The sequence below is a fragment of the Lemur catta genome, chromosome 2, assembly GCF_020740605.2.
Source record: "Lemur catta isolate mLemCat1 chromosome 2, mLemCat1.pri, whole genome shotgun sequence".
In the NCBI taxonomy this organism is placed as follows: Eukaryota; Metazoa; Chordata; class Mammalia; order Primates; family Lemuridae; genus Lemur; species Lemur catta.
Window position 1 is genome coordinate 61,282,881 of NC_059129.1, and position 27,685 is coordinate 61,310,565.

The following is a 27,685-nucleotide window of genomic DNA, read 5'->3' on the forward strand; positions in this document are numbered from 1 at the left end:
CCCTAGACTGCCATTATTGCTTCAGGTCAAGGCAAGACTTTAAGATTTCTCATATAGACGGTAAAACGCATATTCCTAGTGTTATGAGCTTATGTCCTGATCAGTGTGGGCCTTTTAAAAAATGTGTACATACTAATATGTGTTTTTCTATGTTTTGAAAAATATTACTTTTAAAAATAGTTCTTTAAAGAACTATTTTATGTCTACCGCTGTAATAAACCAGTCAATAAATATTTTTATAATCATACGATTTTAATTATTTTTAGTGCCACCCTTATTAACAGAAGCATCCTGATTTGATCAATAAATATAGTTACTTATAGTGAAATGTAAACTAAAATTCATCTGCAGAGTCTATTATGATAAGACTCCAGTTGCTGAATTTCTTTTGTTGAATCAATGAATTGTTTTATGCCTATATTTGAAAAAGTAATTCAAACTCGTGTTTTAGCTTTCTTATTTGTAAAATGGCAAAAAAAAAAAAATGGAATCTCTATCATAGGATTGTTACCAGGATGAAGTGATATATGCAAGTAAAATTTTCATGTTTCAACTTAAGCACTCAGTTTATACATTTTTCAGCATCTAGCTATTGTTAGCAGAATTTTGGTGTTGGAGTGAAGAAACAATCCATCATCCTAACTCGTAAGACATTACTCTCATCTTAAATACTTTTCCCTTTTATTACAACATATTTGTTCCTTTAATGCTTTCTTACTTATCCACATATATATTCCCTTTAATTCCCATTTCTCACTTTTCTTTCCTTTCTGCCCCTAGAGAACTATGTGTTGTGTATTTGTGCATTTTTTCTCAAAAGCTGTATTGTTATTTTGTGCACATATGATTTAATTTGCATAAATGCTATTGTGCCACACACTTCATTCTTTTTCTGTGAGTTTCTTTCTTCCTAGGTGTAAAATAGTAGGACATTGTGTTTGGTTTCAAAACTCTAAGTCTAGGACTCAGACTGGGCTGATTACATCAGAGTTACCTGGGAGCTTTAGAAAAATGCAAATTCCTGAGCTACCCCTAAAACTTCTAAATTCAAAACTTCCATGGACTGGGTGACCTCAACATTTTTACCTCATGAAAAACTCTATACTTCCCCTATGATAACAGACATTTCCTCTTTTACCCTTTAAATTCTCTAATGATTCAATAAGGAAATGAACTTCATTATGAAAAATAAATTTAAAGGAAAACTATATTGACATACTTATAAGTGCTAGATCATAATTCATTTTTTTCCTCATAAAACCCCTGGTAAATAAAAGGTAACACAACTGCTAAACAGTATATATTATATATTAACTTAGGTAGCAGAATTTTTTTATTACAGTAAGTTATAAAATGTTGGGTTGAGTTCATAATCAAAATTGTCTCTATGTTCTTGTAACATTTACAATGGGGATCAAGTGTTTACACATCCAGTATTCATGGACTTATTGAACCAAAGTTACATTTTTTTTTTCTGATGTGCTAGTTCAATTATTAAGTCATTTCTCTTTGAAAAGAATACCAAGCTGCCAACATGTATTTCATATGATTTACTTTTTAAAAACTTAAAGTGCCTTTTTCATAAAAAGAGATTTTAAATTATTACAATCCTTTATATTAGAATTATGTTTTTGCTGAGAAAAATGAAGCATTTTACTTGAAATGTATTTTACCTTTGTGATATATCAACAGAATATTTACTAATCAGTTTTTCTTAGCCTCTTTTCTAAGCAGCGGCTCTTGAGATTGTAGATGAAGGACAAAAAGGAAATTTAAGTTTTACGCAATGAAAAAGTGGGAGGAGAGTGAGCAAAATGAAGGCATTTTTTCAGTCCAATTCCATCCATTATTTCTGTCTTTTCTATGTAAAGAACACTCCACTTATAATAAGCCAGGGCTGAATCATCTTCATTAGAACAGTGAAGGAAACTACTTAGCAAAATGTATTCTGAATGATAAATACACAATTTGGGGAATAGGAGAAATAAAAAACAATAGCAATAGACCCCTAACTTCTTTTGTTTTCACATCATGGAGGTTTAGGGGTTGGTACATCTACCCTGGAGCCTCCGATGGGTTTTCACGGTGGTATACGGTTGTGTGAGAGAGGTAGGACTGAAGAAAGGACAGAAACTTTCATATCCAGGATGGGTAGGTGGGAAATGTCCCTTGACAAACTGGTTTTAGCTAGCTTCCTAGGCCACAGTATCCTTTCCTTAAAGTCTTTGGATATTTCACCCCATAACTGTTGACTTTCCTCATTCACTTCCTTTTCCTCCATTTTTTTCTTCTACCTATTTACTTTCAAATTCAGTACATTTGTAAAATTTATATTGTTAACATTATCGAGAACATCTTAACTGGTATTATCTTTGCATTGCTAACCAGAGAATTGACTTTGTGAATTTACAGACATCCAATAAAAGAACTGAAATGTTAATATTATAGGCATATTTCCAAGCATGGGTTAATTTTTTTAGGAGTTCGTTTGAAAGGAGATTTCTTTTCTGAGGTTTCTTCTGATATTTTAACAAAGATCAATCAACAGAAGTTAAAGCAGATTATGACATATCTGGAGAGAGAAAACTCTAAAGTAATTCTAACCTTCACCTACTGGTTCAAAAGCTGAGGGGGCTTTGAAATCACAATTTACTTTTTCTAATGTAAGCTGTAAATATTTAGATCTAAAGATGTGAAAAATCTTTTATGAGTATATTTTAAGAATAAAGCAACACCCCTTTGAGATAACCTGCGTACAATTATAGGTAGCTTCAAATGAGAAAATGAATACTAATTAGGTGATTTGGTTCAAGGTTACAAAAACCTTGTCTAAGTCATAGCCTAATTTCCTACAAAAACGAAGAGTATAGACTTTGCCACTTTCTTATTCCAACATGAAGTCTAGGAACCCTGGAGTCTGGAAGTTGACGAAACATAATTATTTATTCATTTCCTAAAGTTTTACTGAGTACTAGTTAGTTGCAAAGCACTGTGTCTGTGCTGGCCATGCACTGGAGAGCCAGCAGATGGAGATATGAAGAGCCTTTGCCAGGTACTTATTTTTTTACACAGGAAAAACAAAAATTAAAGAAAAAAAAATTCATCGCTTAGTAACAATTGTGACAACTGCCACACAGAAGACCTTTAGGCAGCTATGAGTACGTGTAACAGAGGTCCTGATCTAGTCTGCTGAATCAGGAAAGACTTAGTGATGTCTGATCTGAGATCTGAAAAGAAGTAAAAGTTGGGAGTGGGCCGGGTGTTCCAGTCGGAGGGGACAGCAAGCATGGGGGAAGATTTCAAGGCAGGAAAGAAAAGAAACAGGGCAAACTTGAGAAAACGAAAGCAGGCCAGAGCATGGAAGAAGCAATGAAAATCAAGAACTACAATGTGGAGTTAGCAAGAGTTAAGACTGCTAGATAGCTCCCATATTCCTGGGCACAATGGGTTATCTGAACCAGGGAGAAGAAATGGAGAATGAGGTAGGGGTGGGGGTGCTCCTTATTTTGTAAGAAAGAAACTATTAATAATATTAAGAAACAGTATACAATAGGCTACTTACTTTACAAACAGTATTATATTTACATTTTCAAACAATCACAAAGTAAGTTTTCTTCCCTTTCTTTTGCATATGAAGAAACTGAGGTTCAGAAAGTGCCAATAATTTGTGCAGGATTCCACAGAACAGCTTAAAAGCTATTGCTTGGTGAATTTTTCTTAAGAGACTCTCCCATAAAACCTGTCAGTGAAACAGCATCACCCTTCACCGTCACCACCCTGGAATCACACACAGGCTTCCCTCTGGCCAAATGCAGTGCCCTATATGTAACTCAGGACTGGAACTAACTGCTGAGGTCACTTGGCTTCTTTCTTAGTTTACATATAAGAAAACTGAAGGCCAAAGATGCAAAGTGACACACCCAGGCATGTTATTGGCAGACCCTGAGTTTATCATGAACCCCACAATGTTTTTCACATTTAATTCCCAGGCTCCAACTTTCTTTGGGCAGCCACAGTTCCAAAGGCTAGTGGCTCAGAAAACCTCCATATATCTAATACCTTGACCAAAATGTACTGAGGCAGCTACACTTACTGAAATAAATCATCTTGAATTTGGAGGCAAAAACCTCTTTCTGATCTCCTCATTAATAATGTTTGTGTTCTAACTGTATATAGGATTAGAAATCTTTCTGTCTGAATAAACCAAGGTAATTTATTTTCCATTTTCATGGAGATGTTATAGCTTTACTCTCAATTCTAAAACTTTTCTGACAATGTTTAAACATAGGAAGAGGATAAGTATTAAGATGCTTTTAAAGCAAAAATCTTTGAGGTGAGTGAAATAGGAAAAAAAAAACTTTATGAAACTTAAAATGGGTTTTTAATGTTTTAAGATTTTTCGGGGAACAAAATCATGTTCACCATTTGATGATGCCAAATTGTTTTCAAAATGGATGAATTTGTAATACATTCATAAAGATCATTCTGTTCAAAATGGATAAATGCCAATTAATTGGACATTTAACATTAAAAAATGAATGCCAGTGAGCAGGTATTTTAAAAGCAGCAGTTCTGCAAAATAAGCATCAATCATATTTAGTTAGGTTCTCCACTAGAGGGCAAACAGAACATTTCAACACAGTAGATGCCTTAATGACAGGCTGGCATTTGAGACTGGACATGTTTCAGGTTATCTAATTGGCAATCATCATTCCTAAAATGTACATAATTTAATCACAAAACAGTTGACTTTTAAATTTTTTCCAGGAAACTGAGAACAATCAATTTTGTATTCATTTTTCTCTTTTTGGCTTAATCTTGGTGACAAAAACATTAGTCCCTGAGCTCATGTGTTGTTTGGCATTGAACATATAGGATCTAGCTGAAATTTTTCATTGTGACATTTTTAATAAAAAAATCCTTTTAAAAATTAAGAATTTCTTCATTGGGAAGAGATGTGGTTAGAGGCAAGAAGGATGGCATTTTTAGTGAGAAAAAGCATACTTTGAGAAAGACGATTTTTAAAGCTCTTATAAAATAACATGCTGGCCCCTTGGAATTTATTGACTATGCTTGTGTTCTATGGACACAGAGAAAATAAAGTGCCATCAGTTTGCACCTCATTTAGATGGAGGCACTGAGAAAAAATGAGCTTCCTGTATTTTGTAGCACACAGCTGCCACCTGCCCCTTCTCCTTTGCATGGTCTTTTAGATCAGGTTCCTTAAAAGGAGAGCCTGGGACAGTGGTTCAGGTATTTGTAATTTATTGAGCTAGTGTGCTCTTTGGAAAAGTGTCCTGCAAGGGTGGGAGTGGATCCAAACTGAGAAGGACAAAGTGAAGAGCAAATGTATTTTCAAGTAAAGGCCAGTCTAGGCCTAATTCACAGGGAGAGAGCTTTAGAGTATAAATTACAGTTATCTACACCTGATGCAAAGGAGCTACCTTTTTATACCCTTTATCCGTCAGTCATTGTCTGGGAGTCTTCAGGTGGGGAGACAGTGAAGTGACTCAGGGTTAGGATACTGTTCTCAGCTGAGGGAATGTACTGGAGAAGGAGGTAGCTGTGAGCTACCCTGAAATATAATGAAAACTACGATGGAGGTGTTTTATCTTTGCAAATCGAGTCTTTAAAATATGTATCGTTAGTTTACCTTTGAACACAATTGCTTGTCTAAACTTCCTGAAATGCTATCATTTATTTTTTTAAAGTATCTCTTACATTAGGTTGAACTCCATGAAATTGTCATTATTCAGCAGTTCTTGGCCTACAAAAACATGAAGTTTCATCAGTTTCATCTCGTTCAACCTAATTGTCTCATTGCCTTAATTTATTTTGTTATCCTTTTACTGACTCCATGCAACAGAAGCTGTATATACCATGCGGTATTTGCACAGTCAAGGAGTCTCTTATTTTGAAACTTCAGGGTGAAATTTTCCTAAGTTATTTTAGCTTGCTTAATGTGACCACTGTTTTACTCCTTTCACAAAAATATGAACATATTTACGCTTGTTCAGTGGGAAGCAAAAAATATGAACATAAAATTCTTTCAGATAGCTAAATTTGTTGATGTTTACCCAGGTGTGACTGATGAAGGCATAACTCAGACACGTCATTGACAGCCATCAAATAATGATACCCATTTGACCTCATATAAGCCACGTTCCGTATGTTCTGTGAATTCAATGGAAATCTCTTTTGAGAAAGAAAGAGAGGTTGGGCCCTTCCTCAGATTTTATGAATATATTTATTTAGCTCCCTTTGGACATTAAACACTTTTGTAGCTCTATTTAAAGGCATTCAAATGAAGTGTAAGGCTCCACATTGCTCTCAAAGTGTTAGAAGTCAAGTATTAGAAAATCTTACTATTTTGAAGCTGTATTTTTAGGCATGTATGTGCATGATGGTCAAATATTCTTATTCATTGATTTTTTTTTACCAGTATTTAATGTCTTTTTTCTGTCCCTTACAATATTTCTTCTTGAATTCCATTTTTAAGATAATGATATTGCTATTCCAGTTTTATTTTGGTTCATATTGAAGAGATATTTTTTCCTCCTTTGATTTTCAACACTTTATGACTTTTGTTTGCATGTTTTTCTCTTTTTGGCCACATTTTTCTGATCTTTATCTTTTTTATCTTGAGTGATTTCTCTTAATACATGATTCCTCCTTATATGATCTTAATTCTACCATATAATTTTACATTTCCCATAACTGTTACATCTTTCTTCTTTCTAGTTTTCCATTGGAGATATATGGTTTTAATTTACTGGTTTAAAATTTATTCATTCTATTTTGGTGTTGATTGTCCTTAACTTAGGGTCCATATTCATGTTTATATACCTTTATCAATATCTGTATCTTCTGGTAAGACAAGTCCATTTGACCCCTTCTTTACCACCCGTAATATTGATATTGCCCAATTCTAGATGTTTATTTCTGGCATGTTATGGTTACAGTTGTTCTTTCTTTTTCATGATATTTCATGGTTTGTTTTTGTTTTGTTTTGTTTTTATAGCAACCACACACTTAACAAGTTGTCTTATTACACTTCCTTCCTATATTTCTCATGGTATTTTTCAATATTTCTTTTTCTTTTTAAGTCTGTGACCCAAGAAAGTTTCTAATATGGGTCTTTATTTGGCAAATATTCTGAGGTCTTGCATACCTGAGAATATGTTTAGGATCCCACATTGGAATGACACTGTAACAGTTTATAAAATTCTAGATGATGCCTTAGACAAATTTGGTAGCATTATGAACATTGTAATCCTAATTTTCAAAAGATCTCACTCTTTAGAATGGCTGACACTTACGAACAGTATATATATTTTTGCTATGGGCTTCATAGCAATTAGTAAATACCCTACCTACTTTATGGTTTGAAGTTTTTATAAATAGTTAGAGCAAGGAGTGGAAGGAGAATGAAAACATTAGGTATACTAACAGTTTAAAGGTATATAAAAGAGTTGATAACAGTGTTAGGAAAAGCTTACATAATTTTGAAGTAAAGTAGAATAATAGGAAGATGTGGGAATGGAGGAATACAGCCTAACACCAGGAAGACGGGGCTGGCAGGCATCATTTAGGAGGAGGCCTTCCAGTTACTATAGACATAGAGTCCTAAACTCATCTGCCTGCAGACCAACCACACACCCTCTCCCTCCTCAAACAACCCCCGCCACCCCCACATCCCCAGTGATGCTGTTGGGGATGCAGTGTTAGGAGAGAGCAGAGTGGGGTCTGTCTGGTAGGGGGTATCTGGGGCACCAGGGTTTGACCCTATCACAGTCATACCTATTCCTCTCCTTAAATACTCTTCCAAATCCTTATGACACATCAGTTAACAGCTGTTGACACGCTCCTGGGCTTTGGGATAGGTTTCCTGAAACTTGGAGGTAGTTGGTTGTAAATTTAAAAAGCTGCTGTGGAAATAAAGCAAGAATAGGAGTCCAAAAATACAACGTTGACAGTATTAATATCAAGCTATTGATTTTCTATTACATGTCACATTGGAATAAAATGACTAACACTCCTTACATTCTGTAGAAGATAAAGAATAGAGGGAGAAAAAAATTCCACCAGCATTATCTTTTGTAAAGGAGTAGACATTTGGTTTATGGTTGTACTAGACCGGTACAGCATTGAAAAGAATTGAAAATGATGTTTTTCTTGTAGTACCAAGCAACTAATTGTCCCCCTAAAGGATAGACAAAAGCAAACAACAAATATACTTCTTTGTCAATTCCAATTTCAATTTCTGGAATTTATTTTTAGTCCTAAAGTGGTGTTAGAATATATATTTGGCTCTGTTTTCAATACAACCTGGGAGCTGTGCACTGAAAAAAGTGAATGTTGTAGCTAGTCCCCTTAGGGAGGTGGTTTTTCTAGTTGAGAAAGAAACAACTCTAGATGAAAAATGTGAGTACACAAAAGGATGGGGTATTTGTTTTCAAACAAGCTGAACATACAGGGGATATTAAAAAATTCCATTACACTCTCCTTTAGAAAGTGTTCTTTGGAGGAAGGAATTCTACCATGGCCCAAGTCTCTGCCTCCTGGGATGGATGAGGAAAGTCCAAGAATATAAATAGTATAATTTGGGAATTTTCAGCCATATCTCAGATCTATTACAAAGATAAGAGCAGAAAATTCTTTTGTTTTCTTACTGGTGTTCTTAGAATCGAAACTCTAATCTAACAACAATAATGGCTAGCACTCAACAGTGAATGTTCTGTGAGCTTATAAAACAATTTATGTGCATTTCAACTGATATATATCAATTAATATGTATTATCAACTGAACATGTAACACTCAGGGAATGCACAAAGGAATGTTGTGAAACTTAATAGTGTTTATAAAAGTTCATGTCAGGAAAAAGTTAGAAGAACTAAGAACTGATGTTAAGGATCCCAGCTAAGATTCTCTGGGGAGTTTATTTTTCCCATCAGCATAGGCATAACTTCTACCTCGGCTGTGGATCAGTACAGGAGACAAGAACTTTTTGTTTTCTGAAGCAGCATTATTATCAATAAATAGGTTTTTTTTTTTTTTTGCTTGAGCATCAAAGAACCAATGAATTATTCAAGTAGAAGAGGAACTGAAACTCATCTAGTTAAGGCCCAGACTTTAAAGATGAGGAAACTGAGGCCCAGACATGAAGTGATTTTCCCCCAGTCACCTAGGAAATTAGTGAGATAGACAAACTTGTAAACCTTTGGGCATCACCAAAAATAGATGCCGTCCTTTTAAATTCTAAATATAAGTATTTTAGCTACTGATGTTTTCCTGTGATATCTTTTAAATATTTGGGCTAATGCAGATTAAACTCTTTAAGACATACAGTCAATTGTCTTTTTGATAGGAGTATCCTGTTTCTATCATAGAAAGCAGCTTTTTTCTCATAGCACATATCATGAACTGGCCTCATTAGAGAAAAACCCAGAGCACTGTCTATGTTTTATTCCAAGGCATAGGATCTTGGAGCAATGAAATCAATCAGCTAGTGTTTGGTGCACAACATCTAGGATATGAGGAGCCTTATCCTCAAGCAGCTTGTAGTCTTTTGGGGAAATGAAACAAACTCATGTTTTACAGTGTTCATTCAGTTAATAAGCATTTGCAAGGGCTTACTTCTTTGAATCTCAAGTAGAGTTGATGCATGAAAATACCTACACAGTAATTCTCTGGCCTCAGCTCCTGACATGCTCTGTCTCTCTTGCTCATTTTGCCCATTCACTCTGAATTTTCTCCCCATATACACTCTTCATACCCATTAGCTCTGTTAGGTAATACTTTTTGGATTTCAGCTCTTTCAGAAAATACGCCTTCATCCTTCTAGACTAGGTCAGATTTATCTGTTATGAAAACTTGTAGTACTCAGGACTTTTATTTCCTGATGCACTGTTTTGTGTTTGTATCTCTTTATTCCTGATCATGTAATTAATATCTGTCTCTCCCACTAGATGATACAGTCTCCAATGGTGGGGACAATAATGTCTGTTTTTCCACTGTTATATTCCTAACATCTGGCAAAGTGCCTGATGCATTAGCAGGTACTTAATAAACAGATCTGTAGTAAATTATGTAATTCTACAACTGCAGTACAACTTAATTGAGTAGGACATTTTGCATATAGTTAATTTCAGTTGTGAATAGATAGATGTTTGAAACATATCAATGCCATCAACTCATGCAAAGATATTGGCTATGCCTTCACGGCTCAACCTGTGGTAGTGTCAGCATCATCTGAGATGAGAACCTGTTAGAAATGCAGAATCTCACATTCCTCCCAACACCTACTACACCAGCATCTAAAATTGGCAAGATTTCCTGGGTGCTTCCAGGGCACTATGGTTTGTTGGAAATCAGGGATTAAAAACTCAAATACCTTGTTGGGCCAGGCAGATCTCCAGAATGAATGCAGCAAGCGGATATATATGTACAATCGTGACAATAGATGACTGTTGGCCTCCTCCTACTAGGCATGGTGGGGACTGTGTTGACATGGTGATGTTTAGCTTTTTCTAAAAGGGTCAGGCTGCTACCCAGATCCAGATAATTCAGAGGTTAGTGTTGCAAGATCTTTGAATAGTTCAAGAGAAACCAGAAATACAAACCTTCAGGTGGAATCTGTGGACTTAAACACTGATAACTGAATTTAATTATTTTTTAAAGCAAAAGAATTATGAGGATCAAACAGAACTCCCTTATACAATAGTTCTACCTGAAGGATTTCTAGTTTGCAAAGTCTCATAAAAATGAGGATACCTTGAGGAATGCAGTAAATATTAATACTTCCTAATTCTTGAGTAATTCAGAATTCTTTAATTTTACAAGTCAAAAAACTCTCTTTCTTTTCTCTAACCATTTCATTCATTGTTTCTTTCATTCATTTATTCGCTCAGTACTCATTTAGTGTCTACTCTGTGCTAGGTGGGCCCTGTGCCAGGTACAGAAAACCTAAAAATGAGTAACACACAATCCATGACTTCTGATGGCTTCTATTCTCATAGTGATAATATTATCCTTATGAAACAGACAGTATTTAATGATGTGGGTATTGCTATAATAATTTGTCATGTCTACTTCTGAGAGACATTCCTAAGAAGGTTGCATTCCAACTTGAGTAGTTCATAAATCTAAGTGCAGAGACAGAAGTAGAAGGAACAGATTCCTGAAGACAAATGGCATGAAGGGGATTTGCAAGAGAATGTGATTGAACAAAGAAACAGTTCCAAAGAAGTGAATTCTGGACAGAATATGGAGCACCCTTGGTGATTTTAAAATGTTAAAACTTCCTGCAACACTTTGTAAGTTTCATAATTTCTGGCAGTTAAGAAAACCTACTTTATCTTCATGCAAGAAGAGAGAACTGTTTCACCGAAGCTAGAGTTTTGAATTCCATTCCCCACGTACATTAAAGGTCTGGTTAACGGACTTAACCACATTTTTCATATTTTCTTTTTTTTCTAGTTGTTGGGTTCTTATTTCTCTGGTTGGTGTGAGGGTATTTGATCTCTTTGTCTTCGTTGGCATAGTTTATATTACCTCTGGAGAAGCAGTGACATTTATGACAAAGGCCCACACTGCTAACAAACATTCACAGGCTTTATGTTAGTTTAGTGACAGCGGTGATCAAGAGTGGAATAAAAATCAACAGAATGTTTTTATAAACAAGAACAATCAACAAGCGGTGAGTGAGCAAAATTCTAATTAATATGTCATACAATGTCTAGGACTGGACTCTCCATCCAGGATGAAAGTATGTTTGGTCTCATTTTGCCTGAGCTTTCCACTTCATTCATCCTTCTATATTGAATAATGCTCTGATGACAAAGGTAGTAACTTCTCAGTTTTTTTTTTCCTTTGAGGCAAAATGGGTAATTTGTTTTCCAGAACACTTAGCACTAAAGAAACTGGCTTAGATGACTCTCTCTGTCCTTCAGTATTCACCTACTCTCTGGAGAGCAAGCCATTCCCCTATGGAGAACTTATTTTAATATTTTAATTTCACTGTTTCCATTCTGACTGGCAGGATTTTCTTACCATGTTTTATTGTTCTCCCCACTTAACATCTGTAGTCCCTACGCATTACAACATCTCTGCATTCAGCAGAGACTATTTAGCATTCAACGTTGTATCTCCCGAACGTCTCCCAATTTTTCTTTTTTAATCAAGAAAATATCAATATGTCTCCCTGCTGCTTCTTTGCTCATCCTAGAGAGTAGGAGGGCTAAAGTCACTCTGAAACCTTGAGTCTATTCTAATTTCTGAGACAATATTTTCATTTAAACCTTCTTCTTATTATGCTTCTTGCTTCCCTCCCTTCCTTGCTTCCTTCCTTCTCCCATACTCCCAACCTCTGTGTCCCTCATGGCTCACTTAAATATCTTCCAGCTCCCACCCCTCCTCCTTGCCCGCCATCCCTATGTTGCACATCAGCTGCAGTAACATTTTTTGAAATAAAAATTTGACCACACATGCCCCTTCTTGCTTAAAGTACTTCAGTGAATTCTCACTCCCTAGGAGAATAAAGCTCAGATGTGGCATGTGCCATTTGAGTTCCACTGCATTGTGTCTCCTGTGTGACCTCCCATAGCTACACCAGCCACCCCTGAACTGCTTCTGGTCTCTGAATAAGATGCTCTTGACCTTAGTGCATGGTTTTTCCCTTTGCTAAATGTCATACTTCACTCCTTTCCTCTGTGTCTCTGCTCATCTTCCCTTCTCTCTTTTCCTGCGTATCTTCCTAGGGGCACATTACCACCTCACACTTGCTCTGAGAGCACAATCTCTTGAAACTGGAACCCCACATTCCAACACGGCTCTTTCCCTTACTAGTTTTGGATCTTGAACAAGTTATTCTACCTCCCTGTGCCTTAGTTTCCTCATCTGTGAAACAGGGCAGTATTAGTGCTCACCTTGCCAGGTGTTGTGAAAACTAAAAGAACAAATGCATACAAAGAATTTGTCATGTGCATGCATAATAAATTATTATGGCCGAGCCCATAAATCCTCACAAGATATCAATATTGCACTTTCAGTCAGCTTCATAATAAGAAAAAAGCATACCTACTGTGCTAAAAGTTTATAAACAAAAGAAAGCATTCCAAAGCCAAATGTAAATGACTTAGTGATCACTAATTAATTAGGATCAATTACTTTCTGTTCTCTTTTGTTAATTAAGATAATCAATACATAGTTTTTGAAATTCAAGATTAAAATGAAATGGGTTAAAATTAATGGATTAAAATTACCTATATTGGAGAGAAGGAATGGAATGTAAAATTAAACATCACATAATGACTCAATTGCTTTTCCAATTTCAGCTAAATATTTTATTGGGGTATTACCAAGATTTTAAAAATTCTAGATAATTCTTCTTGCCTATTTTAGGAGATTGGGAGAATGGAAATTTGACATTGTACAAACCCTGACAATTCTTCTAAATATTGTATCACTTAACCTAAGTGTACTAAAGTATCTGCCATCTCCAAGACCAATTGCCTGGGTTTAAAGTTTGAAGCAGTATTTAGGGTCCAATTCTAAGCCACGCTTAGGATCTCAGGAGACTCTGATGAATAGGAGAAATAGGTGCTTCTTGTTGCTTTCTGGGAACCAGAAACTAGATCTCTAGTTGGTTCTGGGACCAGATTATGCTTCTGTTAAAAGCAGTGGTCTCAGGCAGCTAGAAGGAGTCCTGATGTTATGATACCGAGAGGTTTTCATAGTTGGGAACAGAGTGTAAGAGTCAGGATTTAGTGAAGCTATAATTTTAAATGAAAGCAGTCTCCATTCTTAGAAGTCTGCTGGGACAGAGGGAAGCCTGAGGAAATGTCAGGTGGAGACCTCCTTGGCTTCCTTAGCAGCCAGAGCTGGAGTCCTTCCTGGGCCAGGCTAAATTACTGGGCTCCTCCAGATCGCTCTGGAGGATTAGGATTTGGTCAGTGTCCCGTTGATTTATTGCCCAACTCAGGACCCTGTTGAGCATGAAAGAGTTCCAATCATTTCAGTAGCTCTGATTTGCCCAGGGCAATAGCGGAAATAAGGAATGTTCCTAGTAACTGGGTCCGTGGTTACCTTAATGTGGGAGTGAGGAAAGATGGTGAATACCAGAAAGGGGTAAACAGATTTCATTACAAACGATTGATCTCCCCTCCTCTTGGTGTGTATCCCCTAGTCTGTTTCTCTTTCCTGCATATTGATGACTTTCTTCTATCTTAATAAGTTTAAGTGTATGTATAGTAGAGCTCACAAGGCCCATGCAATAATAAAAATTCCCACATAAAAGAAATTCCCTTCTGTTTAAATGTCACTGTGTTGTAAATTACATTATAATAACATCATCTGGTGAGACTGCAATGTTTATGAAGTCCCTGTGTATTGAGATTATTAATATTCACAACAATGCACACTATTTTACATTCCCAGTAAGTATTGACTATCTGTGGATGCATCTACATTTACTGTGGATCTGAATATGATTTGTTGCTTTTGCCTTAGAGCTTTTCATTAGAGGCCTATGTGTGAGGGTTGAAACACATAAGTTTAATTTTGTTTCCTGTCTGTGAAATCTATCAGTATATTTTGACAATTCATTCCTTCAATAGATAATTAATGATGGTCTGTGTTAAGCACTGTTAGAGTTTATGTGTGACACACAAATAAATAAGATATGGCCTTATGCTCAAAGTAAATATCTTCCTTTGTTTTTTAATGACAATCAAATCTTAATGTTTACCCTTGGTAGAATCTACTATTATCTGCAACAATATACTTATGTCGTTGTCTAATTATCTATTTAAATAAAATTTAAACATTTATTTCTCCTCACTTCTACTCCTGATTATATCCTGGGCACCTTTTCTGTGAAGCTGAGTCATCCAATGGTGGCTATTCCTGAACATGAAACTCTCGATTCCAAAGAGGTAAATGTAAGATACAATTGGGGATGTAGTTTTCTGTTTCTCCATTTCCATGTGATATTAGATTGTAAAAATAAACCAATCTTATTTTTTTAAATGTTAATAAAATCATGCTTTGGTTTTTTATTTTTTTTAGAGACAGTGTCTCACTCTGTCAGCCAGGCTGGGGAGCAATGGTGTGATCACAGCTCACCGTTTCCTCGAATTCTTTGGGCTCACGTGATCCTCCCACCTCAGCCTCCTGAGTAGCTAGGACTACGGGCTTATGCCACCAATCCCCAGCTATCATGCTTTGTTTCTAAAGAATTACGACTAACTGGTCCACTCTGTGTTAGTCAGAAGGATTTGATAGTGAAATAAATGAATTCTTGCTACCTCTCAGTGTGGAGGGTGGCACTAGAGTTCCCCATGTGTGTTGCATCTTAACCACAAACCAACTCCTTCTGTCCCTAGTGTCTGTCTTTGTGATTTTTTCTTTGAGTTCATATGTAAAATCACTGTTGTCTTCTTTCTCTAGAGAGTCAATGGGTGTCTCATAATCCATATGGTATGTTTTTTGGGTCAGAGTCACAGTATGTCATGGTATCTCAGTTTCAGTTCATTGGAGGATGACTGCTCAGCTCACGGAGCACCTCCCCACCTTCACCAACTGAATTTTGCATATGGAGTGCAACACATAGACAAAAGCATACCAGCTCAAAGCCAAGCATGGTGGCTCACGCCTGTAATCCTAGCACTCTGGGAAGCCGAGGTGGGAGGATCACTTGGGGTCAGGAGTTCGAGACCAAAGCATACCAGCTCAATCATGGACTCGGAATTTCATGTAAATATTTACCCACTTTCATGTTTTGAGCTAACAAAAAGTAAATGAAAAAAAGAGCCCTCCTTTTATTTTTATAAATGCCATACCATAGAGATAAAGAAAAAATTCTTTAAAGAAATATTCCCTCTATAGTTTAATTTTGTGTTCATCAAAAGCAAGAATAATTGAACAATTTTTTTTTCTTCTACATCCTCTAAGATAAAGCGGAAAAATGAGAGAAAAAAATGATTTTAAAAAACTTATCCTTAAGAAGGGAATGCGTGAGCTTACACATTCATTTTAGATACCCTCACATACGAAGTATGCTTAATTTTGCAGCCTCCAAGTTTAGAAAAAACAAGTATAATACACAAGAGAAGTAGGAACAAGAAAATTTCAAATAAAATCTGAATTTTATTTTTCAAAGCATATTTTCCACAACTTAGGACATACTATCCACTATTCATAAATTGATATTCCTATCTGCAAATTTAAAACCTCTATCATATAAAATGAATGTGGCTTTCTACTATAACATTAGTCATCAAAATATAAAGGTGTATTATGAATAGGTATGTATTTCTACCCTTACCCACATCTTTGATTACTTTTTAAGATACTATTTCAAAAATAGGATTATTGAGTCTACGAGTATGGACGTATGGAAGACTTTTGACACATACAGGCAATTTGCTGTCCTGAAAAATTACAGCAATTCACTCTATCAAGAGTGTGTTATAATACCTGCCTCCATGTACTCTTGCCAGCACTGAGAATTATTATAATTACAAATTTATTGAGAAGTTACTATATGTTAGAAACAGTGCAATGCATTTTATCTTACTGTACCTTCACAAAACATGATCAGTTAAAGACTATTATTATTCATGTTACAGATGAGGAAACTGGAGATAAGGGAAATCAGTCTATTGCTTGAAGTGAAGTAGCTGGAAAGTGTCTGCACAATCAGAAATTGACTCCAGATCTGACTGCCTAGAGCTGTGAGCACGTCAGCACTCTACTCCAGCTAATATCTAAATTAATCTAAATTAGTAAGATTTTTAATTTAGATAAAGATACTTATCTAAATTTCTATCTATATAATCCAAATATTTATCTCTTTTAAAATCATATTTTAAATTTTTTGCCAATTTAAAAGGGGAAGTCTTTTTTCATATTAACTTGCATTTTAAAAGTTCTGTATTTCTTCTGTTGGTTTTGTGTTTATTTTTATCTATTTTGTTTATGCATTATCTTATGCATTTATCCACTGGTATGGTGCTATTTTTCTTATTGAGTAGTACTCTTCCCTGGTTGATTTCCACTGAATGTTACTCCCCTTTGTGAACATGTGTGCTCATCAGTTAGTTCCAATTTAATAGTGAGTACATGTGATGTTTGTTTTTCCATTCTTGAGATACTTCACTTAGGAGAATGGTCTCCAGTTCCACCCAAATTGCTGCAAAATGCATTAATTCATCTTTTTTTATGGGTAAGGAGGACCCCATGGTATGCATATACCATATTTTATTAATCTACTCATGAATTGATGGGCACTTGGGTTGATTCCAAATCTTTGCAATTGTGAATTGTGCTACAATAGACATTTGGGTACAGGTGCCTTTTTGATGAAAAGTCTTCTTTTCCTTTGGGTAGGTATCCAATAGTGGATTGCTGGATTGAGTGGTAGGTCTACTTTTAGTTCTTTGAGGAATCTCCATACTGATTTTCATAGGGGTTGTACTAATTTGCAGTTCCACCAACAGCATTCCTTTCTCTGCATCCATGCCAGCATCTGTTTTTGGACTTTTTAATAAAAGCCATTCTAACTGGGGTAAAGTGATATCTCATTGTGGTTTTAATTTGCATTTCCTTGATGATTACTGATGCTGAGTATTTTTTCATATGTTTATTTTCCATTTGTCTTTCTTCTTTTTAGAAGCTTCTGTTCATTCTCACTTTTTTTTTTCTTGCTCACTTGCTTGAGTTCTTTGTAAAATCTAGATATTAGCCATTTTTTGGATGAATAGCTTGCAAATATTTTCTCCCATTCTGTAAGTTGTTTGTTTGCTTTGTTGATTGTTTCCTTAGCTGTGCCGAGAAGCCTTCTAGCTTAATCAAATCCCATTTATTAATTTTTGTTGTACCCGTGATTGCCATTGGGTCTTAGTCATAAATTCTTTGCTTAGGCCAATATCTAAAAGAACTTTTTCTACATTTACCTCTAGAATTCTTATGGTTTCATGACTTAGATTTATGTCTTTTATCCATCTTGAATTAATTTTTGTGAGTGGTGAGAGGTAGGGGTTCTGTTTCATTCTTCTTCATGTGGTTATCCAATTTACACAGCAATATTTATTGAATAAGGTTTCTTAGTCCCAGTGTATGCTGTTTTCTACTTTGTGAAAGATCAGCTACTTGTAGGTAGATGGTTTTATATCTGGGTTCTCTTTTCTGTTCCATTGGCCTGTGTGTCTATTTTTGTGCCTATACCATGCTGTTTTGGTTACTATAGCTTTGTAGTATAAAGTCTGATAATGTGGTGCTTCTAGATTTGTTCTTTCTGTTTAAGATAGCTTTGGCCATTCGGGCTATTTTCTGGTTTCAAATGAAGCACAGAATTATTTTTTCTAGATCTGTGAAGTAAGACATTGGTAATTTGATGAGGATTACATTGAATTTGTGAATCACTTTGGGTAGTGTGGAGATTTTGACAATGTTGATTCTACCTATTTATGAGCCTATGTTTTTACATATGCTTGTATCCTCTGTGATTTCTTTCCTCAGAGTTTTATAGTTCTCTTTGTAGAGATCTTTCACCTTCTTGGTTAAGTTATTCCGAGGTATTTTATTTTCTTTGTAGCTATTATGAGTGGTATTGAGTCTCTGAATTAACTCTTGGCTTGATTGTTATGGTATATAGAAATACTACTGATTTGTATACATTGATTTTTGTATTCTGAGACTTTGCTGAATTTATTTATCAATCCCGAAGACTCTTGGTGGAATCTTTGGGGTTTTCTAGATAAAAGATCATATCATCAGTGAAGAGTGATAGTTTGACTTCCTCTTTCCTGATTTGAACACTATTTCTTTCTCTTGCCTAATTTTTCTGGCTAGGACTTCCAGTACTATTTTGAATAGAAGTGGTGACAGCAGGCATCCTTGTCTTGCTGCAGCTCTTAGTGGGAGTGCTTTCAACTTTTCCCCATTCAATATGATGTTGGCTGTGGGTTTGTCATATGTGGCTTCTATACTTTAAATCAAATGGACCTAATAGACATTTACAGAACATTCTACCCCAAAACTACAGAATACACATTCTTCTCAGCAGCACATGGGACATTCTCCAATATTGGTCATATCTTAGGTCAAAAAACAGGTCTCAACAAATTCAAAAAAGTAGAAATCCTATCATGTACCTTCTCACACCACAGCCAGATAAAACCAGAAATCAATCACAAGAGGAATACTCAAACATACACCAAGTCATGGGAATTACACAACCTGCTGCTGAACAGATTATTGGGTCAAAAGTGAAATCAAGATGGAAATCAAAAAGTTCTTTGAACTGAATGACAGAAGGGACACAAACTATCAACATCTATGAGACACAACAAAAGCATTCCTCAGGGGAAAATTCATAGCCTTAAATGCCTACATCCGAAAGACAGAAAGATCACAAATTAATAACCTAATGTCATACCTCAAAGAGCTCAAAAAAGAAGAACAAATCAAACTCAAATCCAGCAGAAGAAAATAAATAACAAAGCTCAGAGCAGAACTAAATGAATTGGAAAACAAAACAAAATACAAAGGATTAACAAAACAAAAATTGGTTCTTTGAAAAGATAAAGTTGATAGACCTCTTGCCTGATTAACCAAGAAGAGAAGGGAAGAGAAAGGACCCAAATAAACTCAATCAGAAAAGAAAAAGATGACATTACAACTGATACCAAAGAAATAGCGAACGTCATTCATGAATACTATGTAAATCTCTATGCACATAAACTAGAGAATGTAGAGGAAATGGACAAGTTCCTGGAAACACACAACCTCCCAGGACTCAGCCAGGAAGAAATAGAACTCCTGAACAGACCAATAATGAACACTGAGATTGAAACAGTAATAAAAAATCTCCAAACAAAAGAAAAAGTCCTGGACTAGATTGCTTCACAACTGATTCTATCAGACCTATAAGGAAGACCTGGTACACATAATACAGAAATAATTCCATAATATTATAAAGGAGAGAATCCTCCCCAACTCATTCTATGATGCCAGTATCACCTTGACACCAAAGCCAGGAAAGGACATGACAAAAAAACTATAGACCAATATCCCTTATGAATGTAGACGCAAACATCCTCAGAATACTAGCAAACTGAATTCAATAGCACATCACAAAAATAATCCACCAGGACCAAGTGGGCTTCATCCCAGGGATGCGGGGATGGTTCAACATATGTAAATCAATAAATGTGATTTGCCACACAAACAAAAGCAAAAACAAAGACCATATGATCATCTCAATAGATGCAGAAAAGGCATTCAACAAAATCCAGCACCCTCTCATGATGCAAACCCTCAACAAACGAGGCATAGGAGGAGCATATCTCAGAATTGTAGTGACTTTTAAAACACACCAATAGCAAGAATCCACTCCAGGAAACTTAAATCAAGAGTCTCTGGAGGTGGGCAAAGACATTGGTATGCTTTAAAATCTCTCCCGGTGATTCAAATGTGCACCAAGAGTTGAGATCCTCAAATTATAGCTCCTTCATTGGCAGTCTAGGAAAGCCAATCCAATCAGTTATTAAACTCTGAAAACAAAAAATAGAAAGTAAAAGCAAGAGGCTGGTAAAATATTTTATTTTAGTGAATGCTCTTAGTTAATAAAAATTTGGTTTGCAAATTTCTGTCCAGTGGCATAAAGGAATAATATGTGCTTTAACTTGTCATAGATTAATTTTGAGAGATCTGTTCTATGGTGAGAGTCACTATAATTTCCTTAGTAAAACCTAATACTTTATTTCAATTTTCCTAGACATTCCACACAAGGTTTGGAAACTGTTTAGACCGGGGCTAGGCACAGCATTTGGTACAAGTTGAGTCTGGGGAATTAGCGTATGCCTTCAATGTTTTATGTGTACTTTATATGATACTTAAAATATATGGCCACTGGTGAACCCTCGTATAAGCAGATGAGATCCCTAAATAATCTATTTGACCATTGCATCAGCTTGCTAATCAATTTTTAATGAACAGCACTTTCATATATTTTCACTGTTCACAGCAACGCAGTAATCTCCAGGTAGGTGAATAATTAAGCATACTCCCTGCCTGAGATAAATGATTTCTGCATTGAATTACTTAGAGGAAAATTAAATTCTAATAGCAACAATTATTTCTGATTATATTTTTCATGTCTTGTGGGTTCAGCAACTCTTTTATCCACAACCGTTCTATAACTCACTTCTATTTCTGTAGGCTTAATTGCAAAAGTCATATTGGAGAATGAGATATAAACAGACTTGCTGCTCTGCATCACCTGACACTCTGCATCACCTGACACTCTTTGAATCACCTGCTACATGCAGCCCTACGACTACTGTATTTTAGTTTCAGCTTGAGGGCCAGTTGATTTCCAAGAATATGATTAGATGCATTTGATTCTGACCTTTAAGATTCACTTGTTATTAGCACAACTGGAGAGCTAATCATTCACTAGCTGCCTATAAAACACACACTAGGCAAATTCTTCTGTTTTCTTATTCCTTCTCTTTGTAGATTTTTGATAAACATTTAAGGGTTGGCAAGGTAACAATTCACCTAGCAAGGTGACTATGACTGATTTGCTACTTTAGTGGTATATAAGCTTTTTGTGTACATTTTATCTTAAATTTCAGAAACTCTACTGATGCCTATGGTTCTAACCTTATAAATCAAGCATCCCATTCCTCTACTTTTATTCTTCAGTAGAGAACATAGAAAAGAGAAAATAAGTGACTTGTTCATGGTAGCTACTCTTATTTTCTGGTTTGATTCGAGGCTAAAAATAAAATTATGAAGAGAAATAGTCCCACTCTAGTCCCTTCAGACAATTTCCCAAAAATATTATTTCTCAAAATCAAGCCTTGATAAATCTGGGATTGCTGAGAGTTCAAGGTTATAATCACAGGCAAGAACTTGGAATCTGGATATTTATTATCTGCTAATTAAAAGAAGATTTATATGTTTTGATAGACAACTGGCTACAGGGCCAGAGTAAATTTGTCTTATAAAAATAAAGACACCTAATACAGACACCTGAATGGATAGCCACCTTCCCCAGGCACCCAGGTGGGCAAGGAAATAACAAAGGGAAGGACATTTCTACCCCCAGATTTGGCAGCAATGAACCCATCAAAACGACTCTCCTGTGTTGTAAGCCCCAGCCTGTGTTGGGGAAATGCAATTAAAAAATATCGTTTTGCCAACCCAAGAATCCTCTTTACAAAGGTAGTGGTGAAATAAAAAACTTTTATAATTGAATAAACATTAAACCAGAATGTGATGTATATCACAGGCAAACTGCTAAGAAATTGCAAAGACAGGAAGAAATCTCACTCTTCATATAGCCAAGCAGGTACAACACATTATACACAAGTTCTCAAGATAAACAATAATTAAATTTGTCCTCAAGTAAGAAAAATTGACAGCACCATTTATTACACATAGCTTATCCTAAATTCACCTGGAATTTGGGGTGAGCATCCATATCTGGCTTTACACGAAGGAAAAATAAACTCGTATCTTTAGGACCAGAGATGGTTTTACAACTTGGAGCCAGCCAGGTATCAGCTAAAGTTAGGGTCTTTTACTCCCTGGAAACTAGGAGATAGGGATGCTGTCTTCCTTGGTTGTTTACATTCAAAGGAGATTGTGCCCAAGTCCTTGAGAAAGACTTTCCTGTGTTGACAAAGAGCCCACCTAGTTTTCAAAAGGATTTATATATTTCAGAGAGAGGAGAATGTACTTACAATGACAAATTTTCTAAAGCAAAAGCTCTAAGAAAAAGGAGGGGGAGGGAAATCTCTTTCCCTTTATTCAACAGGGAGAATTAAGCCTCTTATTTTTAATTTCCATTTGTTCTTATACTTGGTTGGCAAGTATCAGAACTAAAATTTGAGAGTCTGATTCTGAAGTAGCCAATAAAAAGAAAGAGGTCTCATTTTCTTTTCTAGGAACTCAATTAGATCTACTATAGGAGAGGTGGGGGTTTGATAATTTTGGAGTCTTTCTTTCAAGGTCATCTCAATAGATTATAGGTGGGTTCTGTATTGCAGGGAGTCATTGTAAAGCTGAGCAGAAGTCAGGAATTAGAAGGATTTACAACTCCTCTGTGTGGTGGCTTGGGAAGACTATTTCTAATTTTTCAAGAGAAACAAACAAAACAGTAAGATTGGGGTTAATAATTATGTGGAACTCAGGTCATCCAGATGTCACGTGGTTTTAACCCTACATTCAAGGGTCTACTCTCTAGAGTCCTTTATACCTGCATTCTTTATCACGGTACCTTTACAGGACCTTAATTACTGAATGTTTTATAGCTTCTGGCTTATGGATAATAAATTCTTATACCAGATTTTGTGTTTTTATACTAAGGTTAATAGTTACATAAATGTATAAAACACATTAAAAATCTTTCAGAAAAAATTAATATGTAGCATTTAATAATATTATGATGATATACATTTTTTAGAAATGGCTTTTTGTTCTGGATACACAAAGTGTGGTTTTATATTTATAAGAATATATATGTCGATAATTTTGCTTTCATTTTGGAGGAAAGAGTATGCATATTTGGTTTTGCACTAAAAGGAACTGAAAAACCGATTTACACAGCACATTCTTTAAAAAAAATAGCTGTCTGTAACATTGGCTTAAAGTTTCACAAGACTACATCACTTATTACCCAAAGTTAACTCTAAATAACAGTAAAAAAATTTAAATTTTACTCTGTTCAGAATTAAGATTTTCAAAGTATCTTAAGTTCTTTCTTACTTATATCTAAAATAAGTATGTTATTCAATTGGCAATACGATAAAATACAGAAACTTAACTGCCAGGATTCTAGCTGAAAATAAAATTTGTTTATTTATCGAATGATCCCCATCTTTCTTAAATGTTCACCTTTGCTTTGCCCAAGTTATTTAGCTCCTCACCTGTATACTGAGATTGGCAAAGCAAAGCAAAAACTTCACAAAATGTCTAAAATGATGGCTCTACCTGTCATAGAATAATATATCATTTCCAAGCAGCTGCTAAATTGTGGTGCCAAACATTACTTTGATCTGCCAGTGGGTTCAGGAAGAGCTGAGAAATAGTGCCGAAGTTTGCCAGCATGATGCCAGGGGATGAACTACCTTATCCTCCTCAAGCTGACTTAATTATCCATGTAATTATAAAATTTTATATCTGAAAGGAAACTTAGAGGGCATTTAGCTCCATATTTTATTTAATGTGATAATCCTGTCTATGACATGTATGCTTATATATCTTCTGTTTAAACTCTTCTGGTGTCAGAGACTTTACCATCTCACAAACCAGACTCAACATATGTTTTAGTACGACTAAGATAAATACGTAATGCCTCCGTGAACAACAAAAACAAATAGAAAACACTGAATGACCTGGGATTTAATTTGGAGTAACGTAGCCTTGAGTGTGATCCTTAATCTTCCTGAGTCTTAATTTCATTCTCTGCTAAATGGGATCCAAGCATTATGGTGACAATCTGACAATTTCTTTAAATTTCTTATAATTTTAACTAGTAAATGTTAGTACTTTCAGGAAAATCAAATTCATGGTAGTTTTTATTTGTTGGAAAAGTTAAGGAGGAGATGTAATTGAGTCATTTTCTCCCTTTAATCTAAAGCTTCAGAGAATTCCAGATGATGGAAACTACAGCTTACTTCTTATTTTATGATTATTGATTTTCTAAGGCCAGTAATGGAGCTACCCCCTTGTCTTAGTGCATTTTGTCTGTCTCCTCTTTCTAGTCTAAAAGTGCACTTTCTCCTATAATGCAGAATGTGTCCGTGTTTCACAATCCTGCTTAGCTGCTTGGCCTTGCCATGCCCCTTTCGTATAGGAGCCAGCTCTAAGCCATGGCTCTCTCAGACCACTGCTTCTTCACCCCATGATCTGGCCCAGGCAAAAGCAGGCAGAGTTACAGAATAGCAGCAGATCTCCTTTATTTCCCATTTTGGAATGCTCCTTTGTCAGCCATGAGTTGGCATCTGGAAATGAAAAGTTCTGGTCATTTCCTCCATTGGTATCATTCTATCACATTGTTCTATCAGAGTCAGGTATTAGAACTAAATTTCTCGTCTTGCTTCATCTCTGATGCTTTCTTTTATACTTTCCTTTGTATTATCTGCCTTCATAGTTGCTAACACCCATCTCTATTCTGTTGGGTTTATCTTATCTGTTCCAGACAGTCTAACCCTATCACATAGGAACACACAGAGATTGAATGGATAAAGAAGTTATTGGAATCACTCCCCTAGCACATAGCAACATTACAAAGCCAAGGGAATCAATAGGTGAAGAAAAAGCAAGAGATTCTTTGCTGTCTCTGTCTTTTGTAATGTTCCATTTTGCGGAAGTTTGGACTGAATCCAGTCCCTATTCACTTTGCCTCCTTGTTTTAGATGCTACGATGCTAAAGTTAAGGTAAAGCAGCAGCAAAGTAACTGAAGGGCGAAGGGTGTGTGTGTGATATAGCAGTGCTGTTTCTTAAGGCTGCACCAGCCTCTCAAAACCATCTTGACTCCTTGTAGGAAGCCACTCTGCTCTGCTGAGCTCTCAAGAGATCGGAGTGTGATGTGAAGGTATAGCTGCATGTCTTTATCATGCCATTGATAATGCAGAAAGGAAGCAGTTACTGAGGGAAAAAAACAAATTTTTCCTATTACAGTATAAACCATTTCTTTTTTGCATAAGATTCTATGCCCAAATATTAATGGATAATTTTAAGGCATTTTTTTCTGAATTTATTCATCTCAGTCAACCTACTGTTTTCTCTTATTTTGCAGCAATGAAGCTGGAGCAGAAGCTGAAAACATCGTCTGCTGAAGTTTTTGGGAATGCTGGTGCTAACCATTGCTAGATTTAACTTTTGTTTTTTCCAGAATGAGTGATCCCTTTGTAAACTGCAATGCAGCAGAACTCAAATAACGTTTGCTACAGTCATATAGCATCACAATACTCTAACACCCAGCATAGGAGAGATTTACCTACAGCTTCTTGCACCACTGTTCAAGCCTTTAATGCCTTCTATTAAGCTGACAGCAATACTAACGTGCCCCCTATATTTAGCAGCCAAATAAAGAAGAATCATGGGTAAATAAAAGAATGGCTGTGACTGTGTTTCAATACTAGTTTTATTTAATGCGTACATTACTAACTGAATCAGGTTTTATTTCCCTTTTGCTTCACTTTTTTACATGTAAAAGACCCCACAACTTTAAAAAAAGTTGCCCGCTTGCAGGGGATGCTGATATTCAGAGGTTCACTAGGGAGATCTCACACATGAGAAAGTTGGTATTTCTTCTAGCACACATTGCCTTCTTGTACTGATGGGGTTCTGAGATGCTGGGACAGACTGTGTGCCAGACACAGCTTGTAAGGATGAGCATTGTGTTACTGGAGTATCTCGGATCCCACTGTCTCTCTGATGATCCCCATATGATCCTAGTGAAAGCTACTTCAGAGTCAGTTTCTACCCATAATTTTGGGAAAAGCAGAGACCATAGAACAATGCCACACTGTGCTGACAGTCCTGGAAGCCCATCAGAGGCACGCCCTATACCTGCCATATTGGTCATGTCCACTTTGTTTCCCATCTGTCATCCCCAGCAGTCTGTTCTAGTCTCCTCCATGTGGTTTCCTTCTTCTGCCTATCTGAGAAGCCTAGGACAACACACATTAAGGAAGAATCCACAGTGGTTCTGGATAGTGAACTCCTGGTGGTGAAGGAGGCTTTGTAAAGGCTGCTTACCTTACCCCTTGTATATAGCCCATGTTCCCCTTGGGGGCAGTTCTGAGCCACAGCTCCTTCAAATCACCGTTTTATCACCCCAATACCAGGGCAAAGTAGGGAGAGTTGCCTACAGAAGAGCAACTGGGCTCTTTTATTCTCCAACAGCCACTTTAGAATGTTCTGTTACCAGGCATCAGTTGGCAATGGGAAATATAAAGTTCTCATCATTTCCTCCATTGGTATTAGAGGACAAAAGAGCCTCAGTAAGTCTCTCTACTTATCTCTCCTCCCCCAAACAAAAACCACTTCCCCACCAATCTGCTAAGTTGTGTGAAGCATCACTTTAGATTATTAATAATGATTTCCAGCATTCACTGTGCTCTTATCATGAGCCAGGCACCACACCAAGTGCTTTACATGAATTTAATTTAACCTTCACAATAAGCCTATGAGGTAAGCAATGTTATTACCCATATTTCATGTTTGTGAGAATAGGCTCTTCCAAATGGTTAAATCAAGCTAGTAAGTCGTAGAAGTAGAATTCAAATCTGGGTAATCTGATTCTAAGATCAAGCCATTTACTCAATCATTTTTCCTGTAGGTCATTCATATATTCATTTTTGAACCTCAGCTGTGAAAGGCTGGCTTGGTTACACTCCCCAGCTCATAATTTTGGGCGAGCCCCTCTTGTGCATACTTGGTTGCTGATTGCTCATTGTTTATGACAATTTCTATCTTCCCTTCCCCTGCTATAGGCACACATTGTTTTGTGTTTAATGTATATCTTTTGCTCATGTATGTTTTGAAGATATGCATTGTTTTATCTGCATATATATTTAATAAATATAAATGGTATTGCTTGTATCTTGTTTCCTTTTGTCCTACTCAGCACTATGTTTTTAAGCTCTATACACATTGCTCTG

At 36.0% G+C, this 27,685-nt stretch overlaps 1 protein-coding gene across 11 annotated transcripts in view; it reads left to right on the forward strand.

The window, feature by feature from the left end:
* LOC123632965 (muscular LMNA interacting protein) overlaps positions 1-26,144 on the forward strand; it is a 240,116-nt gene extending 213,972 nt beyond the window's left edge. For 9 of the 11 annotated variants that reach the window (XM_045543764.1, XM_045543771.1, XM_045543765.1 and 6 more), the window contains 2 exons: positions 14,881-14,934; positions 25,816-26,144. In XM_045543764.1, the coding sequence (XP_045399720.1) occupies positions 14,881-14,934; positions 25,816-25,821 (60 nt within the window). In that variant the 3' untranslated portion in view covers positions 25,822-26,144. The remainder of the gene's footprint in view (positions 1-14,880; positions 14,935-25,815) is intronic. The other 2 variants (XM_045543769.1, XM_045543774.1) reach the window with 1 other exon arrangement.
* The last annotated feature ends 1,541 nt before the right edge of the window (positions 26,145-27,685 follow it).